The 19,986-nt window shown below is 54.8% G+C and overlaps 2 protein-coding genes across 9 annotated transcripts; both read left to right on the top strand.

Moving 5' to 3' along the window:
- The first annotated feature begins 483 nt into the window (after positions 1–483).
- On the top strand, positions 484–8,044 carry Mapk11 (mitogen-activated protein kinase 11). Of its 8 annotated transcripts, XM_006976142.4 has the most exons (12): positions 484–698; positions 3,660–3,789; positions 3,965–4,023; positions 4,116–4,227; positions 4,326–4,355; positions 4,445–4,492; positions 4,575–4,689; positions 5,038–5,109; positions 5,299–5,378; positions 6,028–6,106; positions 6,182–6,355; positions 6,766–8,044. In XM_006976142.4, exons 1-12 carry the CDS (start codon positions 583–585, stop codon positions 6,843–6,845), a joined length of 1,095 nt encoding a protein of 364 aa, XP_006976204.1. In that variant the 5' UTR covers positions 484–582; the 3' UTR covers positions 6,846–8,044. The 8 variants fall into 8 exon arrangements, with proteins under 8 accessions (XP_006976204.1, XP_042121346.1, XP_076412658.1 ...); XM_042265412.2 differs by lacking the exon at positions 4,326–4,355; XM_076556543.1 differs by lacking the exon at positions 6,766–8,044 and having other exon boundaries at positions 6,182–6,562.
- Positions 8,045–9,819: 1,775 nt separating this feature from the next.
- Positions 9,820–19,873, top strand: Mapk12 (mitogen-activated protein kinase 12). Its single transcript, XM_006976141.4, has 12 exons — positions 9,820–10,182; positions 10,273–10,402; positions 13,374–13,432; positions 14,874–14,985; positions 15,106–15,135; positions 15,593–15,640; positions 16,083–16,197; positions 17,201–17,272; positions 17,372–17,451; positions 17,527–17,605; positions 17,686–17,859; positions 19,233–19,873. The coding sequence occupies exons 1-12, from the start codon at positions 10,058–10,060 to the stop codon at positions 19,310–19,312; spliced, it is 1,104 nt and encodes a 367-aa protein (XP_006976203.1). The 5' UTR covers positions 9,820–10,057; the 3' UTR covers positions 19,313–19,873.
- Positions 19,874–19,986: the final 113 nt, after the last annotated feature.

The following is a 19,986-nucleotide window of genomic DNA, read 5'->3' as shown; positions in this document are numbered from 1 at the left end:
CTCGCCCAGGCCACCACGCACCTCCCACGGTAGGGCCCTGGGTTAGCGCCGTGGTGCTGGTTTTCACCCCGAGCCTTTAGTTTTTACATGGCTAGTGTTTTTTTGTTCTGCAAGCATCCTCACCATGTGCTCTAGCTCGCTTCTAACAATTTCCCCTCATTTCTGAGGACGGAATCTGAGCTAGGACCCGGGGAAGGGCAGGGGGAGCGCGCGGCACGCAGAAGGTGAAGGTGGGAAATACAAGCAAGAAGATCTGCTCGTCATCCCCACGGGAGGGAAGACGGCTTTCTCCTTTGTCGCCGTCTCCCAGGGGCAGGAAGCTGCACGTCTGTCTCCGGGAACACCCCCCCCCCATCCCTTTTCCACCCCCCTCCCGCTTCCCCGCCCCCGGTCGGTCGCCAGGCTGGGGAAATCCGCCGGGCCTCGGCCCCGCCCCGCCGCCCCGCCCTGCTGCGCCGCAGCCCCCCACCCCCCACCCCGCTTTGCTCAGCGGTGCTCACGCCTGCTGGGCGTGGGGCGCGGGCCGGGTGCTGCGCGGGGCTCCGGGGCTCCGGGGCGCTCGCTCCAGCTGCCGCTGCGGATATGTCGGGTCCGCGAGCGGGATTCTACCGGCAGGAGCTGAACAAAACAGTATGGGAGGTGCCGCAGCGGCTGCAGGGCCTCCGCCCGGTGGGCTCCGGCGCCTACGGCTCGGTCTGGTAGGGGCCGGCAAGGATCTGGTGGGAGCTGGGCGGGAAAGTGTGCGCGACCCTCCAGCGCGACGTGGGGTTCCCGGCGTGGGGAGGGGCCTCGCCCTGCCTCCGCCCCCGGCCGGCACGCTTCTGAAGAATGAATGGGGGGGGAGGGGACACGGAGGAAACTTTTCCTACTAGATTACACTCGTTGGCAGGGAGGGGGTCCTCTAACGTACCCCCCCATCTCTGATCCCTAGTTTCTCCCAGTAAGGCCGAATCCCGCGGCGTCACAGCTGGCGGGAGAGCAAATCTCTGGGGCTGCTAAATGGAGCAGCCATCCGGGTTATTTGGGGCAGAGTCTAAATAGCTGGAGGGTCTAACGTGCCCCCAGACCTGAGTGTTTGAAAAGGGGGCTCCCAGCGCTGTGGGGAGACCTCTCCTCTTCGGAAGCCTTCAAACTCTTCGTGGATCCTACTACCCCTCCTCCTCCAGTGTCCTAGGAGTCTCAGACAGAGGATTGAGTAGAATCAGACATCTACCCTCCTGTCTACACCCTACCCCAGTCTACCCAACAAAGGATCTCAGGATAAAGCCCGGGCAGCTAGCTAGGGCTTGAGGATCAAGGGTTAGAGTCTTGATCCGGGCAGAGTACAGGTTGGCTGAAGCCAGCTAGCTCCCAGGCACCCGGGATTGGAGAATGGGTGCAGATAGTCCATGTTGACAGGCTGGTCAAGGGTGTGGACGCGGATATGTGCCCCACACCCCAGCACTGGGAATGGGGGCTGAGGCTCAAATCTTGGATCTTATGCTGTCATTCGCCTGTGTCAAAGCTCTGACGGCAGGGCTGCTGCTGAAATCTTACAGATTCTGTAATGTAGAGGAAACCAGTCCTGCTTTACAGGACCCATAGTGAGCTTGGTCATGGGATGGCACCCCATGTCTGTAGTCTGAAATCCCAGCGCTATGAGATGGATAAGCTTGTTCTGATGACACTTGTTCCTTATCTCCTTCTTGTTTCTCTTAGGGTGTACCCCCTCCACAGTGATAGAGACAGGATCCCCCCTTCAATACCCAAGGAGCAGGACAGAGGAAAAGATAAGACAGGCTGTGTCTGGGATGCTCGTGGGCTCAGCAAGTAGAGGAGGAGGATGTTACACAAAATCCCATTTATAAACAAATAATGCAATAATAAATTAGAGGGAGGGAGGGAGGGAAGGGGGAGGGGGAGGAGGTTGGGAGTGGGGTGGGGAGAAAGGGGGGCAGACACCTTGCAGAGGGCTTAGACATGGGCTCAGATGGCATCGTCTGGGGGCTGACCATGTAGGAGTTACTGGGGGACAGCCAACTTTCCCAAGTGAGGCCTGGGTCGGTCTCCACGGTCTGTGATGCTGGGTTTGTTCAGTTGCACTCCTGAGGTTGGTGATAGGATGCCAACTCCTGGTAACTTGTACAGAGGCAATGGAGCAGGAGGATCTGCGGTTCTAGTGGCCACTCCCGCCACACCTCACCCCAGGAGTTATTTCGATGTTCTGCTTATCATAGGGAACCAGCTTCCCTCCATGACTCTCTAGTCCCACGAGCATCCCAGACCCACCATGTCCTATCCTTGCCTTCCCTCGCCTGGTGGGAATGGGTGGTATCCTGTCTCCACTCACTGCAGGGAAGGGTGCACCCTGAGATGAAGAGACTGTAGCCAGCTGGGCTCCTTCAGTGGGTTCATAGCTGCTCCAGTCTTTTTTTTTTTTTGTTTGTTTGTTTGTTTGTTTTTTGTTTTGGTTTTTTCAAGACAGGGTTTCTCTGTGTAGCTTTGCGCCTTTCCTGGAACTCACTTGGTAGCCCAGGCTGGCCTTGAACTCATAGAGATCTGCCTGGCTCTGCCTCCCGAGTGCTGGGATTAAAGGCATGCGCCACCACCGCCCAGTTTAGCTGCTCCAGTCTTGAGGGCAGTGGGACCAGAATGTGGGGAAAAGCCCTATGACCACAGCTCATGATCATGCTGGTCTAGGTCCCACCAATACAGAAGAGGGCGTGTTCTCATTTGCTCATTTGAGGCCTTCCAGTGAAGGACAGAAGGGTGAAGAGGAGCTGGGTGGTGGTGGTGGTGGTGGTGGTGGTGGTGGTGGTAGCACATGCCTTTAATCCCAGCACTCAGGAGGCAGAGGCAGACGAATCTCTGTGAGTTTGAGGCCAGCCTGGTCTACAGAGTGAGTTCCTGGACAGCCAGGACCACACAGAGAAACCCTGTCTCAAAAAAAACCCAAAAGGAAGGAAGGGAGAAAGAAGGGTAGAGATGGAGGGTCCTCCAGTCTCCAGGTAGTGGGCCAGAGAGCACCCAACCTACCCAGGATGAACATTTCCTACCATCCAGTTGTTCAGTTATATATTGTTGGGGGGGGGGGTTCTTTACTTTTTTATGAGACAGTATTTCACCGGCTAGCCATGAACTCATCTCAGATCTTTTGCTTCAGCCTCCCCAAGAGCTGGGATTACAGTCTTGAACCACCACGTCCAGCTTCAATTACAAATTAGGATGCAATAAACACCTCTTCCTTCCTCAATCTAATGTGCGGAGGCGGAGGTAGGGGGGGTGGGGGGTGGGGTGTTCATGGCTTTGTAGGTTAGCCTCCCTTGCTCACGGCAAGGAAGGAGGTGGGCTGCTTGCTGAGGGAGTGCCCGTGGACATGTTCTTAGCGTGTTTTCCATGCAGCAGCCTCGTTGTGAGTAGAGTCTTAGGTTTGGGCTAGAATCACGAGAGAAGAAAAGATTTAAAAGAAAACAAAAAACAAAAAACTCTGCCAGAGAACGCTCAGTCTACTCAAGGGGGGTCTCCTAAGGGAGGTCCAAGAAGGGCGGCGTGGAGCCAGCAGGCAGGGACTGGCCTCCTAGGTCTTGGAGCCAGCAGCGGAGGCTTGCTCTCCTGCACTCCGGCGCAGGGTGGACTCAGGCCAGGCGCTCCGCGCATCGCCTCACTCGCCCACCTTGCAGCTCGGCCTACGACGCGCGTCTGCGCCAGAAGGTGGCTGTGAAGAAGCTGTCTCGCCCTTTCCAATCCCTGATCCACGCGAGGAGGACCTACCGCGAGCTGCGCCTCCTCAAACACCTGAAGCACGAGAACGTGAGAGGGCGGGCCAGTGGTGCAGGGATTGAACAACCGACACTGCCCGGTGGGGGCGGGAGCGAAGTGGGAGGGGAGGGGCCTTTAGGGGCACGCCCCTTGTGTGGGCGGGGCCCCAAACCAGTGGGGCGTTGCCTACAGCTGTGCTGTGGTCCTGCCTCGGTTCCCTGCCCAGGTCATAGGGCTTCTGGACGTCTTCACGCCGGCCACATCCATCGAGGATTTCAGCGAAGTGTGAGCGGCCTGGGCAGGCTTGGCGGTGGCCTTGGGAGCTTAGTCCGGGAGGGGGTGGCGAGACACGGTCCTCACTCGTGCCCCTGTTGCAGGTACCTGGTGACCACCCTGATGGGCGCTGACCTGAATAACATCGTCAAGTGCCAGGCACTGAGCGATGAGCATGTTCAGTTCCTCGTCTACCAGCTGCTGCGTGGGCTGAAGGTGGGGCGCGTGGGCTCTGGGGTTCGTTCCCTCGACCGCGTTGGGTTGGGGCAGAACGGGGTGGAGCCTGGGCTCACCCGGTCTGCCCTCCCCTGCAGTATATCCACTCGGCAGGCATCATCCACCGGGTAGGTGCAGCTGTGGGCGAGGGTGAGGGTCAGTTACTCTGCCCAGGCTCACGGCCGCCACACTCACGCCCGCCCACCCCACCCTGCAGGACCTGAAGCCCAGCAATGTGGCGGTGAATGAGGACTGCGAGCTCAGGGTAAGGGGTGGGATGGGGTGTGTGAACAGTGGGAACGCACAGAGAGAGGTAGGTGTCTTACATAACGCCTGTGGTCCTCCAGATCCTGGACTTCGGGCTCGCGCGCCAGGCCGATGAGGAGATGACTGGATACGTGGCCACACGTTGGTACCGGGCGCCAGAGATCATGCTGAACTGGATGCACTACAACCAGACAGGTGCTGTGGACCCTTCACAGTGGCCTTGTCCTAGAAGGGCGGGCAGGCAGTGCTCACATCAACGTGTAGGGAAGGTGACAAATTGGGGGTAGGAAGAAGGGCTGAAAGGGAGAAGAGCATGCTTTGGAGCTCTGAGTGAGGGGCAAGAGAAATTGGTGGGACCGGCTTTAGAAAGGCTTTTCTAACTTGGTGGGTGTCCTCATACCTCTTCTCAGGGTAGGGGATAGAACTCCGCTGGTCTCTTTGGTTCTGGATATGACTGAGGGTCACTGGGCAGGCTTCTCCCCAGCTCCACAGGAAGAATTTGGGGTGGCAGACTGATAGAGTCTCCTTATTCTCCCCCAACAGTGGACATCTGGTCCGTGGGCTGCATCATGGCTGAGCTTCTCCAAGGAAAGGCCCTCTTTCCAGGCAATGACTGTATCCTTGGGGAGCAGGGTCAAGCTGGGGTCCCATTCTACAGGGTCAGTAGGGGTGGTCACCAGCCCTTTTCCGAAGTCTTACTTATGCCGTGTCACATGGGGCTCTCTGTCCTAAGCCAGAGCTCCCCAGTGTACCAGGGGCTGGGCCTGGAAAGACTGGCCACCAGGTGTTTCCTGAGCTAGGTAGACATCGACCAGCTGAAGCGAATCATGGAGGTGGTGGGCACACCCAGCCCTGAGGTTCTGGCAAAGATATCCTCGGAGCATGTAAGTTAGTGGCCATCCGTCCATCTGTTTGTTCTTCTGACCAAGCACCCAGTCATGTTGGGGAGGGGGTGGTATGCAGATAAATGGGCATCCCGTGGGGGACATGGACAGAGAAGGACAGAGCTTGTACTAGAAACCCAACCCTTCAGGGAGAAGCAGGTGAGTCAGGAGGACATCTCCAGGTAAGGGCAAGAGTAGAGTACAAACCCATCAGTACTGACAAAACTCCTCCAGCTGTAGACAATAGAGGCAGGTGAGAGCAGAGAAAGCTTTGAATAATTGGCTTCTGCAGACATCACCAGAAGCCACGTGGAGGTCTGGAGTCCCCAGACGTTTTTGTTTTGTTTTTGGAGACAGGGTTTCCCTGTGTAGCCCTGGCTGTCCTGGAACTTGCTCTGTAGACCAAGCTGGCCTTGAACTCAGGGATCTGCCTACCTCTGCCTCCTGAGTGCTGGGATTAAAGGCGTGTGGCACCACCACCCAGCTAGGGAGCCCCCAGACTTCGAGAGCAAGACTCTGGCTTGCTGGGGCACCTGCTAGGCAGATTGGAATGACTGCATCAGGGCCATCTCCTGAAGCCTTCTGCCAAGTTTGGAGTCATGGGAATGGAGGATAATTAGTCCTTCAAGCCCTTCTTATGTGTCCCCAGGCCCGGACATACATCCAGTCTCTGCCCCCCATGCCCCAGAAGGACCTCAGCAGTGTCTTCCATGGAGCCAACCCTCTGGGTGAGGACTGGTACCTGGGTATGGGTTGGGCTTCAGATCCAGGACCGGATGTGGTGTTAACCCTCATTCCTGTAGCTGTAGACCTCCTTGGAAGGATGCTGGTGCTGGACAGTGACCAGAGGGTCAGTGCAGCTGAAGCCTTGGCCCATGCATACTTCAGTCAGTACCATGATCCTGACGACGAGCCAGAGGCTGAACCCTATGATGAGAGTGTTGAGGCCAAGGAGCGCACGCTGGAAGAGTGGAAGGGTGAGCAAGGGGGCGCAGGAGAGGGGGCAGTGCCCGAGAAGTCGGCTGTGGGCTGCACTTCCTCAGAACAAGACTTGACGTGCTTCATGCAAGACACTCCCCAGAACTTGCCCCCAAGTGGCTTGGGAGGGGAAACCACATGAATGTCTGTACTCCAGAGCGAGACATGAAAGGTGTGTGTGTGTGTGTGTGTGTGTGTGTGTGTGTGTGTGTGTGTGTGAGAGAGAGAGAGAGAGAGGGGGGGGAAGAAACTTGAAGGACAATGTGGGGCAGGCTCTGTTTCTCAGCTCAGGCAGAGGTAGATGTGGTCTGGGAAGCAGATACCACACATGCAGATGAGGAACTGCGTTGTGTGTGTGGGGGGGGACAGCACGATCTCACCTCCCACCCCTCTTTTTTCGTTCCCCCAGAGCTTACTTACCAGGAAGTCCTTAGCTTCAAGCCTCTGGAGCCATCACAGCTGCCTGGCACCCATGAGATTGAGCAGTGAAGCCTGAGGGGAGGCCTGGGCCTGCCCCCTTTCCTCAGCTTTCCAGTTTTCCTCAAGAGGTGCCTCTCAGGCAGCCCTGGCACGTAACCTGGGACCCTTTGCCTTGAGAAAACGCTACACATCTAACACACATGAATGCACGGATGTGTACATATGCCTGCCATTATGTGTTGGAGTCCAGGCAGTAGTGTTTTCTGGGCCTACCTTGGTCCACCCAGGTTCTCCTTGGGACCTCCGGGGGGGACCTGAATGTGTCCCTGTCTGGAATCTCTTCTGCTCTGAAGACTCTGGATTGGGAGGAAGGCAAATGGGCCATGGCCCCCGAAGACTCTGAGGGGGTGGGTGTCACAGTGGTTGGAGCAGCTCAACCTGGAAGTGAGTGGCTGAAAGCTGAGGCAGGGCCTGTGCCCACCACCCAACTGAGTGGAGTTTCCCCTGGGGGTGGCAAGGCAGAGACCATCACCAGGTATCTAATCAGAAAAGCCAGCTGCAGCGTTGTGTCTGCCTGTGATATGTGGACAAATGGGCATGAGTGTATGTTCCTGGTGTACATATCAGAGCATATGCAGGCAGGTGCTGGTGTGTATGAATCTGTGAGCACCCAAAGGTCAGCAGCCATTTCTGGTAGGGCACCTAAGATGGAGACACTCTTGCCTCCCCTTCCCCAAGTTCCTGTTACCTAATGGGTCTTGAGACCCAGTTGTGAACTAGACTAAGGCTCGGAGAGGTGCCAAGATCCATTCGTTTGAGCCCAAACCAGGACCTTTCTGCCAGGGTGTAGGAGCTGCTGCAGGATCCTGGGGCACAAGGACACAATGCCTGCTGGGAAGCTGATGAAAGAGGGGGGGGGGGTCTAATCTCAAGGATGCTAGGTGGACAGCGCCCATGAATATGCACTTGGACAGTCTTGCTCCTGGACCTTGATTCAAAGCTGACAAACGTCTGTCCACATTCTACCTCCACCTACCCTTGTACCTCTGCAGCTGGTGTGGGGTGCTGTGGTCTGTGGGGCACCCCTCATCTCCCCGTTCCCCAGAGAGGAGCTGACCAAGTAACTTTGGAGGTAGGGCGCTGTTGGAAGGCGGGCTGGCGGTGTGGCTCCTCCCCGAAGAGATGATGAACTTCTGCTATCAGGGATCAGGGGGCTCTGGATGTCAAGTGCCTGCACTTAGTGTGCACAATAAAGGGGTTTCCCTGTTGCTCTTGTTGGTGTGGAAGGCTCCAGACCCTACCGCTTCTACCGCTCCTGCTGCCTGGAGGGGTGGGTGGACCCCTGGGCTTGGTCCTCTTCCAGCCAGCCCTGAAGACTTTGCACCCCTGGATCGCTGAGTGAGAGCAGTGGTCATTTCTGGTGCCATCACAGCTGGGGGGGAAGGGGAGGGTCAAGAACCTGGGAGACTAGTGCAGGATAAGACCCACAGGTTAAAGGGGGAGAAATGTGATAGCCATCCCACATTGGTCTCTGCTGTTTTATGTACATTGGGACTCAGTGGACAGGCGTGGCTCCCTTTTACTCAGTGATGAAGCTGGCTCTGTCTGGGGTGGGGTGATGGGGTGGGATTGTCTCTGGAGTAAAGGCCAGTTCTTCCTCAGGGATTGGACAGGATACGGGAAATAGCTTTCCTTTCCTTCCTGGCTAAGGCAAAAAGGCTACCTTAGCCCAGGATACAGCCAGCTCATGTATCATGCCCATGTGCTGAATCTTGGACCTCCAGAAGCCTTAGTCTGGCAGCTAGTCCTAGGGGAAACCTAGTGTTGGGGGACTGGCAGCAGGAGTAGAACCCAATATATAGCCCTCGTTCCAAAGCCTGGTCTGGCTTAGTCCCCCCCCCCCTAGAATAAGGAGGGGAACTGGGGAGATTTTTGGAGGAGATGGGTGGGTGGCCAGAGGCCTCCCAGGGCATGAAGGGCACAGGATACAGGCAGATGTGGTCTGAGTGACCCGGAGCTCCCCTGTCTGCTTGTGAATGTGCCACACCACCAGCAGCAGCCGCCCAGGTGTAAAGCTGCTCTGGCTGGCCTTGAGCTGCTGATTCATGGCAGCAGGCAGGCAGGCAGGCAGGCATGGAGGGAGGGGAAGAGAGTTTCTGGGGGATCTTGTTACTGCTCATCCACCCAGTGGGATCCTGGAATGGACTTTGGTCACTAGGCTGTTGGAAGGTTGGTGGCTTTACCCTCCAGGGCGCATCTGGTTCAGGTCTGGGCCAGACCCCAGAGAGAAAACTCACATGAAGGCATCACATAAGATCTTTTTTTTTTCCCCCTGGGGGCACACACCTTTAGCTCATTCCGGGCTTTGAAGGTCAAACTGGAGGGCAGGTGGGATAGATAGAGGGCCAGTCCTATTCAGTGCTTGAAGGAGGCACTTCACATACCAGGTGAGGGGCCAGGGAGGGGAACAGAGGGGCAAAGGGCCCTAGCAGGGCCTATATGACCAACCCCTCGGGTTCCTAGATTGAGAAGCTGAGAGCTAGTGGCCACAGTGGGGTTGGGGATGCAACCTGAGATGTCTGGGAGACAGAACAAAATACCTCTTCTATCCATAGAGAAGAAGATGAATGGATCAGCCCCAGGGGCGGGGCACCCTTGGGAAAGAAGAGTTGAGCCGGGGAACAGGAAAACAATTGGGATGGAATGGGATTGGTAAATGGGCAGGTAAACCTGACCTGGGGCTGGAGTAGAAGTTGGTGAGCTCAAGTTGCCTAGAATGGGTCCCGAGTTCTGGAAGGACAGGAAAGGTTGCAATCCAGAGAAGCACCTGCTAAGACCTCCCAGGGCCGAGAAGTCTAATGAGGATAGAGTCCGGCCAGGGCGTTTCAGCGCCACCTCCCGCCCCTCCCGCCCCAGGTCCCGTGTGAGCTATGGGGCAGCTTCCCGCCCCCCCTCTTCCCAAGCCTTCCGCCCAACCCCGGAGGCCTCCTCGGGTTTCCGCAGGGGCCGGAGGGCAGACGGGGGTATCACGTGTTCAGGGCTCGGGGGCCCGGTTGGTCAGTGGGCCGGGAGGGACCACTTTGCCGGCCGGAGACAAGGATCGGGTGGGAGTTGGCGGTTACAGGGAGTTCAGGGTGACGACCCCAAGAGAAGAGGCCGTAAGGGACAGCCCCAGAGGCGGGCGGGCGGCGCGGAGCCCGCCTGCCACGCAGTGACCTGGGGAGAGCGGGCGGAGCCCCTGATCCCGGGTCCGGTCCTGGGGCGCGGTGCTCCGGCCGGGGATGAGCTCCCCGCCACCCGCCCGCAAGGGCTTTTACCGCCAGGAGGTGACCAAAACGGCCTGGGAGGTCCGCGTCGTGTACCAGGACCTGCAGCCCGTGGGCTCCGGTGCCTATGGTGCAGTGTGGTGAGCGTTCGCCGGGCGGGGCGGCAGGCAGGGCAGGCGGCTGCTGGCGATAACCGGGCGGGTTCTCTAGCCAAGCTGTCCGCCCCTCAGCTCTGCAGTAGACAGCCGCACTGGTAACAAGGTGGCAATCAAGAAGTTGTACCGGCCCTTCCAGTCCGAGCTGTTTGCCAAGCGCGCCTACAGAGAACTGCGGCTCCTCAAACACATGCGCCACGAGAACGTGAGTCCAACGCCCGTCCCAGATGCGGACGCTGTGCACCGGCCACCTCTCATCCTGCCCTCCCCTGCAAATACTGCCCATCGCCCCAGCTTCCCCGGGGCCTGGGTGGGTACCTCCTACCCAGTTAAGCTTCCAGCTTGAGTAAGCTAACAGCAGCTTCGAGGTGGGAAGTGGAGGCAGATCCCAGACCCCTTTCTGGGTGACAGAACAAGTTCCGTCTCCTGCTTCAGTGGATTGCTTGGTTTCACCTTCGGTCCACCTCTATTTTCACAACCCAGGCAGTGGTCAGGGTATGTTCTAGGCCTAAGGGCTTCTCAGGGCTCACTCCAGACCCTGTCTCCACTCAGGTTGGTGGGAAGAGGGTTTTCCCGGAAGAGGCATCTCTTCCCCACCCTAGGTCTTCTTTTGCCCACCTCCTGAGTCTTCTATTCCAGGCAGGCAGGTTGCTAGGATTATGCACCCTGACGCTATCATCCCAAAGCCTCCAGTCTCTGTGGATACGGGATTTAAGGAGCATTACAGTCACCATTGTCGGTGTGTATTTCTCCCGTCAGGGAAAGCATCTCAGTTCTACCTGCCCATGGCAGGATAATGCACATGGCCGCCCCTGTGTCTCTCATATCAGCATTACTGACCATCAGAATCCTTCTCTCAGCCAGGGGGCTTTGTCTTCATACTGTTCTTCCTGAGGCTGTAAGTTCGATTCCTGCTCCCACTTCCCACCTGGGCAGTTGCGCTAATCCTGACATGTTTTAACCTCCCGGATCATCAGAGTCAATAGCCCCATGGAACAATGAACTCCCTGTAGTTAACAGCAAACTGACCCCCATAACTGACCCCCCCCCCATGCCTTCATCACTGCCACTCTGGGCTGACCTGGCAGATTTTTTTAAGATTTATTTGTTTGTTTACTTACTTATTTCATATAAATGGGGCTCTATCTGCGTGTACAACTTTATGCCAGAAGAGGGCATTAGATCCCACTATAGATGGTTGTGAGCCATCATGTGGTTGCTGGGAATTGAACTCAGGACTTCTGGAAGAACAGCCAGTGCTCTTAACTGCTGAGCCATCTCTCTAACGTCGACCTGGTGGATCTTTCTTTCTTTTCTTTGTGAAGCCTGCTTAAGATGGATGCCAGCTCTGCTTTGTCTGCTTCTCCGCTTCCCCAAAGGCCTGTAAACAGTAAAAACAAACAAAATAGTAAAAGGCTTTGTTCTCATGGGTGTGGCCGCCCCCATCCTCAGAGCCCCCAACTCCCACCTACCCACCTGCCTATCTCCAGCCAAGGACTGTGGGCCTCTTCATTCACTCCCCACTTCTGAGCAAATCTGTGGGTCAACCCTGCCTTGCCAAGGGTCTTACACCAAGCTGCTGTCCTGCCCTCACCTGGGAGGGCCAGCTTTCAGGATGCCTCAGCCCCTTCTGGGAGGCTGTCATGGTAGCTTATCTTCTCATGTAGAAACTGAGGTTTGGACAGGCTGTATGCTCCTCTCACCGGAGATGGGGTTACCACAGATCCAGCCCTAACCCCCTTCACCTTCTCCTCAAGCTTTGGTCCTTGGCTCTGGGTCACATTCTACACCACAAAGTGCAGAAGTCAATTCCTTTGATGGACTTACCTTTGATAGAGTGACCTCTAGGACACTATCCCTATTTATTCTGCAGAGTGTGCTAAGCTCTCAGGTCACATCTGTGGTTTATCTGTCCCCCAACTTTGGCCATGACTAAAGTGGTCACTCATCTGTCCTTTACTTCCTGTCTATTCTTGCCTCATTCTCTCTGTCCTTTTGTTGAAACTCGGAGTACATTCATCATTATATCTATTTATTTATTTATTTTTTTTACTTTTTGTTTTTTTGAGACAGGGTTTCTCTGTGTAATAGCTTTGGCTGTCTTAGAACTTGCTCTGTAGACCAGGTTGGCCTCAAACCCACAGAGATCCGCCTGCTTCTGCCTTCTGAGTGCTGGGATTAAAGGTGTGCGCCACCACTGCCAGCCCTCAGCATTGTATTTTTGTTTAAATCCTTCTACAGGCCCCCTCTAAAAAAAAAAAAAAATGAGAGCCGGGTGGTGATGGCGCACAGCTTTAGTCCCAGCATTCGGGAGGCAGAGCCAGGTGGATCTGTGTGAGTTCGAGGCCAGCCTGGTCTACAGAGTGAGATCCAGGACAGGCACCAAAGCTACATAGAGAAACCCTGTCTTGAAAAAAATAAAAAACAAACAACAACAACAACAACAACAAAAATCCTTCCACAGCAGCTCTATGGATTTAAGCCAAGTCTTCTTCCTCTGTCCTCTCCTTGGTTCCTCTTTGGCCTGGGCTTCAGCCACTTGGATTCCTTCTCTATTCTGTACTCTAGAGGTGTTTACATTCCTGCTTTGGCCATCAGGCACCCCACCTCTCTTTGCTCATTATCGTATGAGTAAATAAGCCCCCCTCCCCTCCCAGGAGCCCTCCCTTGATCCCAGATCTCCTACCCCCCAACCAAGTACTAGGACACTGATGTCACATTGCCCATCTGGTATCCAACTCCCTCAACCAGAAGCTGTGTTTAAATGGGTGCTTCCCCTTGGTCTAGACAGCCAGGGCATGGCCCCAGGGAGGACCTGCCAGGTATCCACTCCTCCCAAGGGACTGTCCCCACTTTGGTCTTGGGTCTGCTTCATTGGGGAGAAAAAAAAAAGGTGGGAGGGAAAACTGAGGGGCGGGGTTGCTCAGAAGCCTGGAGTCAACCCAGACGTGAGACTGCCCCTCCCCCCAGAGTATCCCGGCTGTCAGCATCCAAAAATAGCCTGTGTCTGTGGGCACATGGACCAGGGTGGGGGCTGAGCTGACAGTGGGCACAGTGGAGGAGATGAGGATAGTTACGGGAGGGTTTTCTGTCTGGGGTACAGTGCCACCCTGGGCCTGCACTGAATCCGTGCATGTCTCATGTGTTCTCTATCCTGTCTGGTCCTTGTTTCCCAGGTGATTGGGCTACTGGATGTATTCACGCCTGATGAGACTCTGGATGACTTCACAGACTTGTAAGTGCTGGCCTGGGCTGGCACAGTGGGTGAGAGGAACCTGGGTGGCTTCAGGGCGCCAGCTTAAAGGTTCTGGGTCAGGTTGGGGGCATTCTCCCATAGCCCAGGTGAGGGGTAGGGTGCACACTGCCCACTCCCTCTTCTTACCAGGGTCCATTCCACACTCCTACGTGCTCCTGGGAGCTATGAACCCTGGCATGCCCTGGTAGAGCTATGTCTCTTTCTTCTTCCAAGCTTTGGTACTTGGGACCCTCACATGGCCTCAAGTTTGAAGCTTGGATCTGATGTTTGTGTTCAAGACCCTGGCACCCAGCATGTGGCCCCCAAATCTGAACTGTCACTGCCTTTTGCTGGCAGATAGGGCCTGTCCTGTCCCATGGTTGGTCATCCCTGGACTCATACTGTTATCAACCAGAGGCCTGGGAAGGGCTGGAGTGGGTGGGTAGCAGGCATACTCTTTGTTGCTGACTGGCATAGGTCAAGATATACGATGGCCCCATTGTCCCCTGGGGTGGGTGATAATGCCATTCTCCTTTGTCTTTTCCTTCACCCACCTGAACATCCAACCTTGCAGTCCCAACCCCTGCCCCAGATTCCTGGTTACCCTGTGTGTGGCAGGAGGGACCTGGGCAGCTTTTGGGTACTGGCTTCAGGTTCTAAAAGGGCTTGAGAACTTCTTTCCATGGGCCAAGTGAAGGCTGAGATGCCTACCGCCCTCTCGCTCCTCACATTCCCATATACTATAGGTACCCCTGGATACCGACATGCCCTTGTAGAACCAAACTTTCTCTTCTTTCTAAGCCCAGCATTTGGGCCCTCACATTGCCTGAGGTATCAGTACAACAGAGTGATCTGAGGTGCCAGTTCCGGGTGCAGCCCTAGCTGCTCACCTGGCATGTGATGCCCTTTAGTCAGGAATTTTAAAACCCTGAGGTGTAGAGTGTGGTGGCTGGCACACACTTGTAACCTCAGCATTTGGGAGATGGAGGTAGGAGGATCAGGAGTTTGAGGCCATTTGGGGCTGCATGAAACCCTGTCTCAAACAAAACAAAACAGCAAACAAACAAAAACAAAACAAAACAAAAGACAAGGGGTGGAGAGATGGCTCAGTGCTCAAGAGCACTGACTGTTCTTCCAGAGGACATAAAGTCCATTCCCTGCCTGCCATTTTGGAAAGAGGGGATATGGGCATGCATTGAGATGGTGTAATAGCCAAGGATAGGTGTGGACAGATAATAGAGTGGAGCCTCGCAGGGCATGATGGGAGTAGAAACACCATAGGATGATAGGACCCCGAAGCTAGTGAGGATGGGTGCTGCAGAGTAATACTTTAAGGGCCCCTGCTGAGATGGGGTCTTGCAAGGTATGAACTAGGCCCAGTGGGTATTAGCTTAAGTCTAGGACTTAGCCTTGTTCCACTGGCTGCATCCCTTGCCTCCAGTTACCTGGTGATGCCGTTCATGGGCACTGATCTGGGCAAGCTCATGAAGCATGAGACGCTGAGTGAAGACAGAATCCAGTTTCTTGTGTACCAGATGCTGAAGGGGCTGAAGGTAAGCTTTGCTGAGGTGGCCCCAGGGAGGTGGGCGGAGCTTCCTGGTTGGGCAGGGTAGGGCTCTGTGGCTTGGAGTGCTCCCTGAGATGATGGCTAATGAACTCCCTCTCTTCCACAGTACATCCATGCTGCCGGCGTCATCCACAGAGTGAGTCCTGGTGGGCCCGGGAGATTACCCATCTGCCCCTCCCCAGCTCTGTAAACAGAAGTGCTCAACCCCAGCTTCCATTGCTTACCCATAAAAAGGCAAACTAGCCGGGCGGTGGCGGCACACGCCTTTAATCCCAGTACTGGGAGGCAGAGGCAGGCAGATCTCTGTGAGTTCAAGGCCAGCCTGGTCTCCAGAGTGAGTTCCAGGAAAGGCACAAAGCTACACCGAGAAATCCTGTCTCGAAAAACCAAAAAAAAAAAAAAAAAAAAAAAAGGCAAACTAGAAGTATGGTGGGGGATGTATATAATCAATCCCCAGTTGAAAGCCTGCCCTGGGGACCCTAGCTCCTCTGCCCTTCCTCAGAAGGGCCAGGCCTATTTTAGAGGCCCTAGGAAAGTGCTGCCTGGGTCTTGCTGTGGCAGGTGGGTCACAGTGGCCACCTTTCTTCCCCCAGGACTTGAAGCCTGGCAACCTGGCTGTGAATGAGGATTGTGAGCTGAAGGTATCACTGGGTGGCGAAGGTGACCAAGACGGGGGTGGGGGGTGGGGACCCCTTCTATCCCTCTACTGGTCCATTTGGCTTTTGGCCCAGGAAAAGGGGCAGACCTCAGGCATCTGAGACTGAGCATCTCATGGTTCCTGGGGCCAGGCACCTGCTTTAGGTAAAGAGTGGGTGAACATTCCTAGTCACCCAGGGCAAGAGTTTGGAGGCCCCTGAAGGTGATCAGGGGATGGGAAAATAGAGGAAAATCCTTAGCACTTTCTCCCGAGGTGGATACAGCCAGATGAATTGACCTCAGGGAGAAGCCTGGGGGATGGGGAACCAAGACCAAAGGGGGGCAAAAGCTCCAGTGTGGAGACTTCAAGCCCAGCTTCTTTGAGTCTTCTAGACTACATTTGGCTTGTCCTCGGTGTCTTAGTTCCACCTCCCCGATCTTCTTTAGATCCTAGACTTCGGCCTAGCCAGACAGGCAGACAGTGAGATGACAGGTTACGTGGTGACCCGGTGGTACCGGGCACCGGAGGTCATCTTGAATTGGATGCGCTACACACAGACAGGTAAGAGGCTATCCAAAGATTCCAGTGCACACCACCTACAGTTACCCATTTATTCTTATTTTTCAATTATTTTTGTGGTGTGGGGATGGAACCCAGAGTCTTATTCATGCTAGGCAAGTGCTCTATCGTTAAGATGTATCTCAGCTCAGCCCTTCCTTATTATTATTTTGTACCTTTTTTTGAGACATGGTCTCACTATATAGCTCTGGCTATTCCCAGAGCTAACAATGTGGACCAGACTGGCCTTGAACCCACAGAGATCCACCTGCTTCTGCCTCTCAAGTGCTGGAATTAAAGGCCTGTGTTGGGGTTGGGGATTTAGCTCAGTGGTAGAGTGCTTGCCTAGCAAGCACAAGGCCCTGGGTTCGGTCCTCAGCCATGAAATGAAAAATTAAAAAAAAAAAAAAAAAAAAAAAGGCCTGTGTCACCATGTCCAGCCCCTTCTTCATTTTTAAGAATTTTACTTATTTTATGTGTATAAGTACTTATCTGCATATATACATATACATATACATATATACATATACATATACACATATACATACATACATATATACATATACATATACATACATACATATATATATATATACACACACAATCACATGTGTACTGGTACATGCACGGGCCAGAAGATGGCATTGGATCCTCTAGAACTGGAGCCACAGATAGTTGTGAGCTGCCATGCAGTTGCTGGAAACAAAACCGAGGTCCTCTGGAAGAGCAGCCAGTGCTCTTAGCTGATGAGCCATCTCTCTAGCCCCCTTCCTCATTTCTTGCTAGGGAGCCTTTTGTAGGCACTACCTCTGGGAGGCTAATGAGCTGGGGTGGGACGCTGCTACCCTCTGTGATGACTGCTTGTGCTCTGTGCCCCTATGTACACCCCTCCTGGCCATGTACACTTGTCTCCCATATGTGGTCTCTTGCATGTCCCCTTCTCTTGGCTCTCATGAACATGAACGTCATCCTTGTCTATGGGGCACCGATGGGACTTCCATCTCAGTGGACATTTGGTCTGTTGGCTGCATCATGGCAGAGATGATTACGGGAAAGATTCTGTTCAAAGGCAATGACCGTATCCTTCTATGTAGAGCATCATGGGCCTTCAGCTAAGGTGTGGGTGCTGGGTGGGGCCAGCTTCTGCCCTTGCACTGTGTTCCTGACCTTGGTACAGACCTGGACCAGCTGAAGGAGATCATGAAGGTCACAGGGACACCCCCTCCGGAGTTTGTGCAGAAGCTACAGAGTGCTGAGGTCAGTGGGGAGGGAGCTGGGTGGTGGGCTGGACTTGGGTTTGGGAGCTGGCTTATCGGTCTTCTCTCCCCATAGGCCAAGAACTACATGGAAGGCCTCCCTGAGCTGGAAAAGAAGGATTTTGCTTCTGTCCTGACCAATGCAAGCCCTCAGGGTAGGGCTGGGTGGGGTGAAGGTCTCAGGCTGCTGGGTATGTCCTGTTCTGTGGCTTGGCCTGATTGGCTCTCCCCACAGCCGTGAACCTTCTGGAAAAGATGCTGGTGCTGGATGCAGAGCAGCGGGTGACGGCAGCTGAGGCACTGGCCCATCCATACTTTGAGTCCCTGCAGGACACTGAGGATGAGCCCAAGGCCCAGAAATACGATGATTCCTTTGATGATGTAGACCGCACCCTTGAGGAATGGAAGCGTGAGTGTGGGTCCCATCCACACAATGGCTGGCTTTGGACCCTGTGTGCCCTGTATGGACGAGTCTCTGCCCTCTGGGTTGCAGATGAGATAAAAAAAAAGGGGGGGGGGAGTTAAAGGACATTGTGGGGCAGTACAACTTGGCCAAGTTGACTTCTGGCTAGAGGAGAAGGCAGTGGCAAAGAGTGTCCCTTGCAGACTGGCGCAAGATGGGTCACAAGAACTGTGGAGCATCTGTGTGCTCAGGATAGCAGTACCCTTGGTCTCTACTGATTCCCTGGCCTCTCCCCCCACCCATGATGCCCAGCATCCTCATGTCTAGACCACACTGGAGTCCTCTCTACCACTACTTATCCTTATGACTTCCTTCTCATACCTTTTGAATTTATCCTTACCCCTTTTCAGGACCCCTCCTGAAACAACTACATCTTTCTCATGTTCTGGCCATGGGGGACAGTCTATTCCCATGCAGCTCCAGGAGCTTAGCCTTTCCCCCCACATCTCCGGCCCCAGATCCATCCGTGGTTAATGTGTTGAATCTCCGGGTTCCGGACAGACTATCCTCTTACATTGAGGACCCTTCTTATACCTTTGAGAGCTGGCTCCGGGCTGCCCACTGTCCCCTGATCTGGAACTAGCCTCTGGTGTCTGCTCCAGATTGGCAGGTCCAGCCTGGGGAGTAGGGAGGTCCTAGGACATGTCCACCGGGACGTGCTGGATCCCTTGTCCTGCCTGCCATGTCCTTGCACCCTGATGTGGGAAGGCTGGATGGGTTGAGGTTCTCAAATCATGTCCTGCAAGGTTCTCCTGCACTGCCGGCAGGCATCCGTCCCTTCTCTGTTGTCATGTGCTTAGGAGTCTGGTTCTGGGCGAAGAAACCCTTCTGCTGCTGCTCAGCAAAGTAACTCCCTTAACCACGGGCCACAGGATCTGATCTGTGGTCTCCACCTACACACTGTGGCGGGGTTCTTTTTGCTTTTGCCATAGACCACAGCGGACACAGTTGAGTCCACAGACAGGAACACGAGCTTGCTGGCTTTCTTTTTTTGAACACAGGCTCTCATCACCTGTTTTCTTGGAAATGCAAATTTACAGCAGTTTTCACCCAATGTTTTTTTTTTTTTTTTCTGGTTTTCCGAGACAGCCCCTGGCTGTCCTAGAACTCTCTCTGCAGACCAGGTTGGCCTCACAGACATACACCTGCCTCTGCCTCCTGAATGCTGGATTAAAGGTGTGCGCCACTCCTGCCCAGCCCACACTAAGTGTCTTTAAGTGGATTGGCCCATTTAGGATTAAAGGCCCATGGGGTGCTGGTTTCTCCCCTTGGGTGAAAGCGGACTAACTGTGTCATCTGCTTCTCCTTGCTTTCCAAAGGTGTTACCTACAAGGAAGTGCTCAGCTTCAGGCCTCCCAGGCAGCCAGGAGCCAGAGTCCCAAAGGAGACAGCTCTATGAAGACCTCCGGGTAGTTTGGGGGTATCCTAAGGAGCCCGGCTGGGAACTTCACAGGCACCTTGGCTCCTCTCCCCTGGAACAGGAATCCTGGTTAGCACTGTGACAGTGCCTGGGGCTTGTATCCCAAGTCACCCACCCGGAGAGACTGAGTAGACCCTCGAATCATGGACCCTCTATCTCTAAACCTGCTCCTCTGCTTTTGGGGTACCCCAGATGATCCTGGCAGAACATCTAAGCTTTCTGTCCAAGACCCTTACCCAACATGGAACTAGCCTTTGAATTCTGGAGTTGGTCTCCCTTCACCGGTGTGTATGGAAAGGCCTCAGATCTGGCAGAGTCTGGGAGACTAGTGCTAATCCTTGATCTCTGCTGGCTCTGGACAGTGCCAAGGCCAGCTCCTGAGAAGGAAGGAGATAGAGGTTGGGGGGGGGCACTGACTCAGGGACGTCATCTCTCCTCTGATGGAGGTGGACTCTCTTACACCCTTAGCCTGGAATGTAAACCAGCCATTTGGTGTGCTTAAGTGGCTGGGAGCAAATAAACCCTTTTGTAGATCTCCCACTCTGGCTGTGTGGCCCAGTGTCTGAGCTCCGATCATTTTTTCTCTTGAGCTGCCAGTCTGTGCACCAAAAAAGGGGTAGCCTGAGCTCCCTGCACCCCAGCTAGTAGAGGTG

This window comes from Peromyscus maniculatus, chromosome 20, assembly GCF_049852395.1.
Source record: "Peromyscus maniculatus bairdii isolate BWxNUB_F1_BW_parent chromosome 20, HU_Pman_BW_mat_3.1, whole genome shotgun sequence".
In the NCBI taxonomy this organism is placed as follows: domain Eukaryota; kingdom Metazoa; phylum Chordata; class Mammalia; order Rodentia; family Cricetidae; genus Peromyscus; species Peromyscus maniculatus.
This window is presented reverse-complemented; position numbering and strand designations above follow the sequence as displayed.

What these genes read in the sequence shown, in the direction of transcription:
- Mapk11 (XM_076556539.1), top strand. Translation starts at nt 583, where the DNA reads ATGTCGGGTCCGCGAGCGGGATTCTACCGGCAGGAGCTGAACAAAACA. An exon ending in GATGCACTACAACCAGACAG is followed by an intron (nt 4,690 to 5,037) that starts GTGCTGTGGACC and finishes CTCCCCCAACAG; the next exon opens with TGGACATCTGGTCCGTGGGC. An exon ending in CCTCTTTCCAGGCAATGACT is followed by an intron (nt 5,110 to 5,298) that starts GTATCCTTGGGG and finishes TGAGCTAGGTAG; the next exon opens with ACATCGACCAGCTGAAGCGA.
- Mapk12 (XM_006976141.4), top strand. Translation starts at nt 10,058, where the DNA reads ATGAGCTCCCCGCCACCCGCCCGCAAGGGCTTTTACCGCCAGGAGGTG. An exon ending in AACACATGCGCCACGAGAAC is followed by an intron (nt 10,403 to 13,373) that starts GTGAGTCCAACG and finishes CTTGTTTCCCAG; the next exon opens with GTGATTGGGCTACTGGATGT. An exon ending in GATGCGCTACACACAGACAG is followed by an intron (nt 16,198 to 17,200) that starts GTAAGAGGCTAT and finishes CTTCCATCTCAG; the next exon opens with TGGACATTTGGTCTGTTGGC.